Source organism: Podarcis bocagei, assembly GCF_964188305.1.
Source record: "Podarcis bocagei genome assembly, chromosome: 6".
Taxonomy (NCBI): Eukaryota; Metazoa; Chordata; class Lepidosauria; order Squamata; family Lacertidae; genus Podarcis; species Podarcis bocagei.
Genome location: NC_138130.1, coordinates 71,031,426 through 71,043,890, shown reverse-complemented (window position 1 = coordinate 71,043,890; position 12,465 = coordinate 71,031,426). Strand labels below are relative to the sequence as shown.

At 47.3% G+C, this 12,465-nt stretch overlaps 1 protein-coding gene across 7 annotated transcripts in view; it reads left to right on the top strand.

Annotated features, from left to right (window-relative positions):
• BBX (BBX high mobility group box domain containing) overlaps positions 1 to 12,465 on the top strand; it is a 121,162-nt gene that overhangs the window by 78,217 nt on the left and 30,480 nt on the right. For all 7 annotated transcript variants that reach the window (XM_081198969.1, XM_081198966.1, XM_081198964.1 and 4 more), the window contains 3 exons: positions 2,589 to 2,831; positions 6,252 to 6,450; positions 10,188 to 10,255. In XM_081198969.1, coding sequence (XP_081055095.1) covers positions 2,589 to 2,831; positions 6,252 to 6,450; positions 10,188 to 10,255 — 510 coding nt within the window. The remainder of the gene's footprint in view (positions 1 to 2,588; positions 2,832 to 6,251; positions 6,451 to 10,187; positions 10,256 to 12,465) is intronic.

Sequence of the window (12,465 nt, the reverse complement as noted above, 5' to 3'; positions counted from 1 at the left end):
AGAAGCTCCGCCGCGCTCCCGGTGGCCCTGCAGAGCTGCCTGTGGTCCTGGCACCAGCGCAGCTCTGCCTGGCCACCGGGAGCCGGGGGAGAAGCTCCGCCCCGCTCCCGGTGGCCCTGCAGAGCTGCCTGCGCTCCTGGGACCAGCGCAGCTCTGCCCTGCCACCGGGAGCCGGGGGAGAAGCTCCGCCCTGCTCCCGGGGGCCGTGCAGAGCTGCCTGCGCTCCTGGGACCAGCGCAGCTCTGCCCGGCCACCGGGAGCCGGGGGAGAAGCTCCGCCGCGCTCCCGGTGGCCCTGCAGAGCTGCCTGTGGTCCTGGCACCAGCGCAGCTCTGCCTGGCCACCGGGAGCCGGGGGAGAAGCTCCGCCCCACTCCCGGGGGCCGTGCAGAGCTGCCTGCGCTCCTGGGACCAGCGCAGCTCTGCCCGGACACCGGGAGCCGGGGGAGAAGCTCCGCCGCGCTCCCGGTGGCCCTGCAGAGCTGCCTGTGGTCCTGGCACCAGCGCAGCTCTGCCTGGCCACCGGGAGCCGGGGGAGAAGCTCCGCCCCACTCCCGGTGGCCCTGCAGAGCTGCCTGCGCTCCTGGGACCAGCGCAGCTCTGCCCGGCCACCGGGAGCCGGGGGAGAAGCTCCGCCCCGCTCCCGGTGGCCCTGCAGAGCTGCCTGCGCTCCTGGGACCAGCGCAGCTCTGCCCTGCCACCGGGAGCCGGGGGAGAAGCTCCGCCCTGCTCCCGGGGGCCGTGCAGAGCTGCCTGCGCTCCTGGGACCAGCGCAGCTCTGCCCGGCCACCGGGAGCCGGGGGAGAAGCTCCGCCGCGCTCCCGGTGGCCCTGCAGAGCTGCCTGTGGTCCTGGCACCAGCGCAGCTCTGCCTGGCCACCGGGAGCCGGGGGAGAAGCTCCGCCCCACTCCCGGGGGCCGTGCAGAGCTGCCTGCGCTCCTGGGACCAGCGCAGCTCTGCCCGGACACCGGGAGCCGGGGGAGAAGCTCCGCCGCGCTCCCGGTGGCCCTGCAGAGCTGCCTGCGCTCCTGGGAGCAGCGCAGCTCTGCGCCGCCATCCCGAGCGGGGCGCTAAGTCCCGCCCCGCTCGGGATGGCGGCACAGAGCTGCCTGCCCTCCCGGGACTGGTGCACTTCTCCCCATCGCCAGCCCCACAAGCTCGGGGGACAGCGGGGAGGCAGAGCGTGCCTTCCCACTGTTCCCCGACCTGGTTCTTCCAGCCCCGCACCTGGGGGGGAAATAAAAAATTTTTTCTTTATTTCCCCCCCAAAAAACTAGGTGCGTCTTATGGGCCGGAGCGTCTTATGGGGCGCAAAATACGGTATCTTTTCCAAATGTTAGACGAGCCCCACACTGTATCATGACCCTAGGTCCATGTAGTCTAGCATCTTTTTCCCAACCCTGTGTGCCCACAGAGTAGCTCATGAATGAATCAACTCTATCCCATTTAGCCATCCAGAAGTTGGTATGCAGATACAGAGGTCTTCTGAATACAGAGATTTTGAGCTATCATGGGTAATAGCTACGGATAGGACTATTGTCCATGAATTTGTTTAATCATTTAGTAGCCATTGCCACATTCAGCAGATTCCAAAAGTTAATTATTTGTTGTGGAAATTATCATAAATTACATTATTTTTCATAATAATTCCTTTTTTAAAAAAAAAAATCCCACCCAAGGCAACTTAATAAACTTTAAAATAATTAACTTTAAAATAAAACCATTTAATACCCTATATTTAAAACACATTGGGGTAGTAAATATCTCTTTTGCCCATCCACTAAAACAAGTGGGCATGCTTCCATCAACAAAATTGTTCAGTGCAACAATTTAAAGCACAAACCAGTGCAGAACCTTAAAACCATTCAGATCACAAAAGCATTTTAAACAGGAAGACTTTATCTACCTGGTTAAAGGTAAAGGGACCCCTGACCATTAGGTCCAGTCGTGGCCGACTCTGGGGTTGCGGCGCACATCTTGCTTTATTGGCCAAGGGAGCCGGCGTACAGCTTCCGGGTCATGTGGCCAGCATGACTAAGCCAGTTCTGGCAAACCAGAACAGCGCACGGAAACGCTGTTTACCTTCCCACCGGAGCGGTACCTATTTATCTACTTGCACTTTGACGTGCTTTCAAACTGCTAGGTTGGCAGGAGCTGGGACTGAGCAACGGGAGCTCACCCCGTTGCGGGGATTCGAACTGCCGACCTTCTGATCGGCAAGTCCTAGGCTCTGTGGTTTAACCCACAGCGCCACCTGCATCCCTATCTACCTATCTACCTGGTTAGAAGACCATTAATGAGGGGGCAAGACAAGCCTGCCTTGGGAGGAAGTTCCATAGTCTGGGCACAGCAAGATAGATTTCTGTCGAACCTCACTTCAGTCTCTGAGTGGAATCTATTTTTCATCCCACAAAGTTTAAATGCAAAGCTAATGTAATATTATTTGCTCAGACATTTTGCTGAATTGATTGCTTCACTGCAGGGGATTTGCAGGTTTTTAACACAGAATATTAAGTTAGATGTTGGAGCGAATAACTAATAGACACTAGAAATATCCATTACATCTGTAGAATTTATATTTGTAAAATAGGTCCATCTTCTTGGTGCTGATGGTCTTGAGCACGATGCTGACGAAACAGAAGATGAGGAATCTTCAGAGCAACGAGCTCGCAGGCCGATGAATGCATTCCTTCTGTTCTGCAAACGCCACCGTTCCCTTGTGCGGCAAGAACACCCCCGTCTGGACAATCGTGGTGCTACCAAGATCCTGGCGGATTGGTGGTCTGTTCTAGACCCTAAAGAAAAGCAGAAATACACCGACATGGCCAAGGAGGTACCCAGTGACATTATTGTGCCACATGTTTAAATGGTGAACATTTGAAAAACAGCATCATGCTTAAAATCCCTTCTTCCCACAGTCTGTGTCAGGTTTTGCAAGGGAGAGGATTAAACAAGAATTCAAGAAGGAAAGGAGCTTCGTGACCAAGCTAAACAGTTCAGTTTATACATTTCATACAGTGTTTTTTATATCGTGTTACTCTGACCTGAAGTACCTGATTCAAAAAAGCAGGATTACTAAATTTTCACTAAATATACAATTTTTTTGGTCTGGATACCCTCCTTTTACAGAGGCCCATTCCCATTTTAAAACCCAAAAGGTGTTCCAGCAAATATGTTATAACTGGTTTCTCAAAAGCAAGAGAAATACCTGTTTTACTTTCTAATATTTCCCTTTCCAAATTACTGCTACTGAAACAGACCCAAAGGGTAGATTTATTTTAATTAAGGGTTTTCTTGACGACCAGCTATTTGCTGGTGATATGCTTTGAATTCTAATCAGACTTACTTTATTAAAAAAGAAAAATACCTTGCAACAACTTGAGATGTTAGAAGATCATACTTTTTTAAACTAAAGCCGATTTTACCTATTTGATTTAACAATAATTTGATAACCTAGACTACCATAACACCTGATTTGGCTCTCTAAACACTAACGCTCATTGGCTACATTCACATGAAGGGAAACTACTGCATATTAACCTGAGCAAGTTGTGCTTCCTTTTTCTGGTTAATTGGCTGTAACTTTTGATAGAATACAGATAATTGAACTATCTTTGTTGCATTACATTCTTCATTAAATTTTCTTTCCATTGATATATAATTTCATGGTATTACTCCAATAAAAGTGGAGCTGTGAGCCATCAAACCTCAGAAATACACTTTTTCCAAAAGGTTTTCACAATTTTGGCCACTAGTGTACCTTCACTGTCAGAGGCAGTATGTTTCTGAATGTTAGTTCCTGGGAATCACAGGTTGAGATTGTGCTGTTGCTTTCAAGGCTCGCTTTTGGGCTTCCCATAGTTGACTGCTGTGAAACAAATGCTCGAACTCCAGTAAGGAATGATCTCCCTGCAGAATTTATAAAACTCATATTTATAAAATTCTGCTGCAGGGAATCTCTCCTAAATTAATCTATAAAGGCAGCAGATAAGATCCAAAATACAGCATGCCTTGATAAATAATAAGTCTTTCACCATGCAACTGAAGTTCAGTTCAGGGAAAGCTTCTTGGGGACAGTGTATCATACCTGGTGTGATACAATCAAAAGCCCTCTTTATATTTATTCCGAATCACCCCGTAGTGGATAATGTCTTTAGATATTCTTCTTTATTGATTCAGAATAACAAAAATAGTTTTCATTTGGTTTTTTTCAATACTGAAATTAGGGACTTATTATTTCAGCTGGTAGTAAAAAAACAACAACAGTAATAATAATGGAATCCAGTAGTGACCTGGAAAATTGGAGAGTTGAATTTATATGACAAAAATGTCTTTTGGGATTTTTAACTTCCCCTTGAACCTTTGTCAGTGGGGAAGAAGAACAACTGCATAACACTCCTGTGAAAATTGACAATTAGAAACTTCTAACAATAGTGTGTTGAAAACTGCTATGCCTGCAGCGATATGATTCACACAAACCCTCCCTCCCAGGCTTGGTTCTGAAAGCTAGTCTCACATTTCTCTATTGAAAAGGAACAATATAGCCAAGTGTGTTCAGCTCAGTAACATTCATTCCAAGAATGTGTATGAGACGTGCAATTAAGCATATAATTTTTATTCTTTCTGTAGTTTAGCTGTGCAATAGCAGTAATTATGAACAAAAACTTGCCACTGGGTCCTCTTAACAATTTTTTCCTGGTAAAGCATTGATGAAAATACATACAGAAGAGAGAGGGTTTTCTTTTTAATTGCATTTTAAAAATTGTAGTTATAATTTGGCTTCATTATGAACACTACCCAGACATAATGCACAGCTTAGAACGGTGGCCATACATTGTGTCTCTTGGAGCTAGCCCTCAGGTTCAACAAGGCTATTAAAAAAAAAAGATCTTGGAGCAAGCCCAAACTTGTCAGATCTGGTCTACACCTAGCTCTCTATATTGCGACCATTTTTTTTAGTATGGGCGAGTGATACAAATATGTATACCTTGTAAGAGTAATTAGGGAAACCTGACAATTTCAATTTCATTAGCTGAATGGTCTGAAATTTAGAAGCACACAAAGGCTTAAGTTGTTCTTCTACCCAAAATATATTGGATAGGGCTCAGTGCTGTCAACTCAGACCAGACATACTGTAAATGCAATAGGCTGTCTTTGTGATCACATAGCACAACATTGAGAAACCTTAATCAGGGACATAAGAAGAGCCATCCCGCTGGATCAGGCCAGTGGCCCACCTAATTCAGCATCCTGTACTCCCAGTAGCCAAGAGCTGTGGGAAACTTACAAGCAGGACCCGAGAACAAGAGGAATCTTCCCTCTAAACCACCCCCCTTCAATTAAAATTTGTCAGCCTTGGTCATATTTCCTGGTGATATTACCAAGATTTCCTAGTCTTCAGGTTGAGACGAAATTTTTCATTTGTTTGTTAAGAAATGAACATTCTTTTTTTAAAAAAATTGTTGGTATAGTGCAGGTGGTTGAGAAAAATAGTTGAGCCATTGATGCTTTGAGAAATGTTTTTATGGAGTAGCTTGGCAATCTGAGATCATCCATAAACTCATGTTTTATAATACAGGTTTTATAGCTTTTCTGATGACAAACATAAGCAATGAGTGCAACCCTGTGCACATTTATATGGGAGTTAGCCCCCTTTTGACTTGAATCAAAATAAACATTCAAATTGTTGTGTATTGCATATCCTAAAACCAGTACTTTGTAAACCACTTAGAAGGGTTTTGTTTTGACAATTGCCGTATTTTTCGCTCCATAAGACGCACCTAGTTTTTAGAAGAGGAAAGCAAGAAAAAAAAGAGCATGTGAGGGAGAATATCCCCCTCCGTGCTGGCTCCTGGCTGCTCTCATGCAAGTCACAGAGCCCCTCGGACAGAGAGAACTCTAAATAGGTTGTTCTAAAGCCCTCTTCCCCCGCCTCACCTCTCCCCACCTGCTTGTGCGGGCGCCGCCATTAGAACACTTGCACGGGTGGTGTGCCACGCCCTCCCACTCCGGAAACCAAAGCCCCCAGCTCCGCCGCTGCCAGGGACCACACATTCACTCCATAAGACGCACAGACATTTCCCCTTACTTTTTAGGAGGAAAGAAGTGCGTCTATGGAGCGAAAAATACAGTAAGTGGTGTATAAATGTTATGAAACAAATAACTATGAATACTAAGTTGTTACATTTCCCCAAGGTTTTCTACAAAACTGTGCTGTCTCTTGACGCAATTTTTTTTCCTTTCCTCTTCATAGTACAAGGATGCATTTATGAAAGCAAACCCTGGCTACAAGTGGTGCCCGCCTACAAATAAACCTGTGAAAACCCAGTCATCTACTGTTACTAACCGGAAAAAGCTGTGGGCTTTCCCATCAGAACCTGCAAAAGATTTGCCAAGTCCGAAAAAGTTAGTGAAGACAGAAGAAATGCCTCAGCTGAATTTCGCAATGGCAGGTTCGTTTGAGATCTTTGTTGACATCAAGTCCCAAGTCTCTGGCCTACAGTACGTGACTGAATCAGGCCTAGAGGTTTCAGGTCAGAGGTTTCAACTAGATTGTACTGTATTTCATTAGAGTCAATGGGAATATTTGTTTTATTATAATCATGTACAGTGGAACCTTGGTTTTCGAGCATCCCGGAAGCTGAACAATTCAGAACCCTAACACTGAAAACACAGAAGTAATTGCTTCCATTTTCGAATGCACCTCGGAAGTCATTTTTTTCAATGGAATTTGCCAACCACCCATTGATCCTTGGTTTTCGAATGATTCGGAAGTCGAATAGTCTTCCAGAAAGGATTATGTTCGAAAACCCGAGGTTCCACTGTGTTATTAAAATGGGTTGATTCCTGCAATCATTTTGTAATAGGATGCTATAGGGTTGTAGATATCCTTGAAGCTGTTACTCTTTTGTAAAACATGCCTTCTATATATTTTAATGAGTTATAAAATACATAGTCAGTGGAGCCCCTCATTCTAGTAATGACTAGTCCCATGATTTCAGAACTGACTGTGACTAATTACTCAGTGGGATCCAACGCTGTGTATACATGGATAGATAGTACCTGTCGCATTTTCCTGCATGATCATAGATGGATCATATTGCTGCAACTCTTCCTACCTAGGGCTCTTTTAAGCTACTTAAATCAGCTTAAGTTAGATGTTTTGAGCAAAAAAATATACATGAGACATTTCTTGTGTCTTTAATAAGTACCGTATTTTTTGCTCCATAAGACGCACCAGACCACAAGACGCACCTAGTTTTTGGAGGAGGAAAACAAGAAGAAAAAAAATTCTGAATCTCAGAAGCCAGAACAGCAAGAGGGATCGCTGCGCAGTGAAAGCAGCAATCCCTCTTGCTGTTCTGGCTTTTGGGATAGCTGTGCAGCCTGCATTCGCTCCATAAGACGCACACACATTTCCCCTTACTTTTTAGGAGGGAAAAGGTGAGTCTTATAGAGCAAAAAATACGGCACCGTATTTTTCGCTCTATAGGACGCACTTTTTCCCCTTCAAAAATGAAGGGGAAATGTGTGTGCGTCCTATAGAGCGAAGACGCCATAGCCCAGCGACCCTCTCCCGGCTGGAGAGGTAACGCGGGGCTATGGCAGGAGCCTCCATAGCCGCGTGTCACCTCTCCAGCCGGGAGAGCGCGTGCAGGGCTAAAGCAGCCCCCCGCGACCCTCTCCCGGCTGGAGAGGTGACACGCGCCTATGGCAGGAGCCTCCATAGGCGCGCGTCACCTCTCCAGCTGGGAGAGCGCGCGCGGGGCTAAAGCAGCCCCCCCGCGACCCTCTCCCGGCTGGAGAGGTGACGCGCGCCTATGGCAGGAGCCTCCATAGGCACGCGTCACCTCTCCAGCTGGGAGAGCGCGCGCGGGGCTAAAGCAGCCCCCTGCGACCCTCTCCCGGCTGGAGAGGTAACGCGGGGCTATGGCAGGAGCCTCTATAGCCGGGTGTCACCTCTCCAGCTGGGAGAGCGCGCGCAGGGCTAAAGCAGCCCCCCCCGCGACCCTCTCCCGGCTGGAGAGGTGACGCGCGCCTATGGCAGGAGCCTCCATAGGCGCACGTCACCTCTCCAGCTGGGAGAACGCGCGCGGGGCTAAAGCAGCCCCCTGCGACCCTCTCCCGGCTGGAGAGGTGACGCGCGCCTATGGCAGGAGCCTCCATAGGCACGCGTCACCTCTCCAGCTGGGAGAGCGCGCGCGGGGCTAAAGCAGCCCCCTGCGAGCCCCACTCACCTCACAGAGTGTTTGTTGTGGGGGAGGAAGGGAAAGGAGAATGTTAGCCGCTTTGAGACTCCTGAAGGGGAGTGAAAGGCGGGATATCAAATCCAAACTCTTCTTCTTCTTCTTCTTCTCCCGGCTGGAGAGGTAACGCGGGGCTATGGCAGGAGCCTCTATAGCCGCGTGTCACCTCTCCAGCTGGGAGAGCACGCGCAGGGCTAAAGCAGCCCCCCGCGACCCTCTCCCGGCTGGAGGGGTGACGCGCGCCTATGGCAGGAGCCTCCATAGGCGCGCGTCACCTCTCCAGCTGGGAGAGCGCGCGCGGGGCTAAAGCAGCCCCCTGCGACCCTCTCCCGGCTGGAGAGGTGACGCGCGCCTATGGCAGGAGCCTCCATAGGCGCGCGTCACCTCTCCAGCCGGGAGAGCGCGCGCGGGGCGAAAGAAGCCCCCCGCGACCCTCTCCCAGGTGACGCGCGCCTATGGCAGGAGCCTCCATAGCCGAGCGTCACCTCTCCAGCCAGTAGAGCGCGCGCGGGGCTAAAGCAGCCATAGCCCCACAACTCTCTCCCAGCTGGAGAAGTGACGCATGACTATGGCAGCAGCCTCTCTGCTGCACCTTTCCGCTGCTCCCTGACCTGCTCTTTGGGGCTGGTGGTGGGCTTCCCCCCGCCACCCCCAAAGAGCAGGCCGAAAGGAACCTGAAGCCTGGAGAGCGAGAGGGGTCGGTGCGCACCGGCCCCTCTCGCTCTCCAGGCTTCCAAGGTAGCTGCCTGAGCGCACCTTAAACGGCACCTTGTTTTAGAGCGGGAAAACAAGAGGGGGAAAGTTCTCCCACTCTCTGTGCAGCGCCTCCTGCCGCTTCACTGAAGGGGCGCTGGGCAGAGAGCGGAAGAATTTTTTTCCCTTGTTCTCCCCCCTCTAAAACAAGGTGCGTCCTATTGTCCGGTGCGTCCTATGGTGCGAAAAATACGGTAATTTCCAAATACTGAAAATATGTTTAACTTCCAATAGCTGCATAAGTAGCGGCACTGGGCATAAATCATGTTTTGCTTCACTGTTAATATCGAATGGATCTCGAGAAGTGAAAGACTCATGATGAGTCTAACCAAATACAAGTTACAATCCATTTGAAAACACAGTCCATTGTGATTGGAGGGAAGGTGTATTTTTGAGTGGCAGGATCTAAAGATACATGTTGCAGGTGATGGTGTGCAAGACTCTGCTTCAGCAGAGGGAGCAGGGGTTGAGCAATGCCTTTTTCAGGCATTCTATCTTAATTTCATGGGGCTAGAAAGTGGAGCCATGTGCCCACTATCACATTCCCACCAGCCCTTTCCTCCTCCTCCACATTGGCGGAGACATCTGAGGGGAGCATGCTAATTGCAGGGGTTCTAAACAGGGAGACCTATATGAGTTTTCATTGAGTCCCATTGTCAAACTTCCCTTCCCAACATGGGGGAGAGAGAGACTTGAGTGTGATCCCATGCAATCCCATAGTCTTGCTTCAAATAGAAATTGTAGAGTTGGGAGAAACCACTTGGGTCATCTAGCCCAACCCCCTGCAATGCAGGAATCTTTTGCCCAATGTGAAGCTCAAACCCACAACTCTGAGATTAAGAGTTTCATGCTGTACCAACTGACAGTTGTATGCAGGAGGCTGCCTGAAGTTTCTTGTGTATATTGTCTGCACTTTATTGTAACACTTAAAAGTTACCAGCACTAGACTGAGATTTTCTAAAAAGAGTGACTTTATGAATAGCTTATCATGATATTATCAAGACTTCCTTCCCACTCCATTTTTTAAAAAGATATATATGGGGGGGGGGGTTGATTCCTTTTAAGTAGTCTTTCTTAAAAGATGTAATCTTTATAGTTGCTTTCAGTGCTGTGGCTCAGTATGTTTAAGACCCGCTCAAGCTAGCTCCAAAATAAAACATTTTTATCAATATATTTTTATTCTCTGATAGATCCTACACAAATGGGAGGCCTCAGTATGCTACTGTTAGCAGGAGAACATGCCTTGACTGCACAAGAGGTAAGCAGCTATCTTGTCTGCTTCATTCTTTCATTAATGCAATGCATGTTTGACAGATATGTATAGTAATGTAACTTCTGCTGACAACTATTTGATAGGTTTTGTATCTGCAGTCAGTGACACAGTTTTGCCATTCCGTAGCTATAGAACCTAATCATTTGTGCCAGTTGTACAATGTGAAACACTTTGGTGTCAAGTACAGTGGTACCTCCAGTTGTGGACAGGATCCGTTCTGGAGCTCCGGTCGGATTCTGAGGTTTCCGCAACTGGAGGTGCCTGTTCTACGTGCGCGGCGTGATAGAGCACTACTGTGCATGTGTGCGTGTGAAACCCAGAAATTGCCGTGTGTGTATCCCGAAGGATACGTAACAAGAGGGGCACGTAAGCAGAGGTACCACTGTATTGCAGAATCAAGTCCTTTATAGCTAAAGAGTTTCTAGTAAAGAGGAACTATAATCAAGAGGATGTATCTTGAGTCAAACTGTCTGTGAATGTAAACAGTTCTGTGAACTTAGAAGTCCCAGCCTTGAGAGCAAAATCCATTTACATTGTATATCGTCTGATACATATTTGTCCTTCTGCCATTTATAATTTGAATACCATACATAGAGCAGTGATGGCGAACCTTTTAGAGATTGAGTGCCCAAACTGCTACTCAAAACCCACTTACTTATCGCAAAGTGCCAACACAGCAATTTAACCGTATATCTCATTTTTTTCTTTTTTCTTTTTTATAAAATTTTTATTGGTTTTACAAAATTTTATAGAACAAACAAACACTTAAAGAGACAAACATACACGTATAATTTCATATCATATTTTCATAAACCTCTTTTCTGGGACTTCCCCATACCCCCCCTTTCTGCATCCCAATGTCCATAATTTTATAGCAACTCCCATTTGTTACTTTCCAACCTCTGTCATCTTAGTCATCTCTATATTCTGACCTTATATCACGACTTCCGGTCGGCGCCAGCGCTAATGGCGGTCCTTTTTCCGAGCTCCGGAGAAGGACTGCCCTGCGAGTTCGGGTCTGTCCCGCTACGGCAAGCGGGGGACCCCTAAAATCACAGGCGCGGAAGCCTGTGAACGAGGAGATTCGGTGGGCACCAAAAGCGCCCCCCCCTTTACCGCAGAAAGAGCCTTTTTAAAGGCTCTGGAACGACATCGGGGGAGCGCGGTGCTGAGAATCGCTACCCAGCCCGTAGGGTGAAGCCGCGTCGCTATTAGTGGAGAGCGCCGATTCCTTCCTGTAAATTACGGACAGAAAAAACCCGTGAGTAAAACGGAACTTTTATTTGGATCTAAAATTCGGAGATTTGGCTGAAAGCGGGGAGGTTAAAATCAAGGAAGTCTGCCTCCCCCCGACTGCATGAAAGTGAAAGCAACGGAAATTTAAAGCTGCATCCGTCAAAACTTTGTTTTTATTTAATTAAACCTGACACTTGGACCTTGGATCTCCCCTCTAGCTAGCAGGGCAGAGGGGAGGTGAAAGAGACTTTGGTAACTGCATGATTTATTTAAAAGAAAAATCCTCTGCTGCCTCAGTTATTTAAGAGCACGAAACGGTCTGCCTTTTAGGACAATAGGACACTGAACTGACTTTTTCCTGTGAAAGTTACATTGTGATACAAAGTTTCTGTATTGTTTGGCTACAGTACATCAGAGTAAGACGAAACAGTATCTACTGGAAAACTGTGGCAATTTGCAGCTACAAGCCTCCAGCTATATTTGCTTTAAGTGCTTTAATTTCTCTACGTCTTTGGATATTCTCTTTGTCTCTGCATTTGGACATTTCATATTTGGCCATTTTGATTTGCTCCCCCTAGAGGGTAAAGTAAAAGTTGGCACGGCTTAAGACAGTGGAATTTTCCAGTGGGGAACAGCTCCCGTGGGAAACGACCTTGACATGAGTGGCGTATATCTCATTTTTTCTGTGTGTTTCACGTTTCTTCTTTATGACTGCTGTTGTAATAAATAATCCTTCATAAAAGTTACTGCATTCATTAAATTATCTTTCTATTGATATATAATTTTGTGGTATAACTCAGTGCTTTTTTCAAAAAATATGTTTAGGTGTACACTCAGTTTTACTCAAGAAAAATCACCACCGGGGGGGAAATAAATACAGTTCAAATTGGGGAAAATAAATACAGTGAAATTCATCTACCGTTAAATTCACAAAATGTTCAGAGGTATGCGTCCCTTTG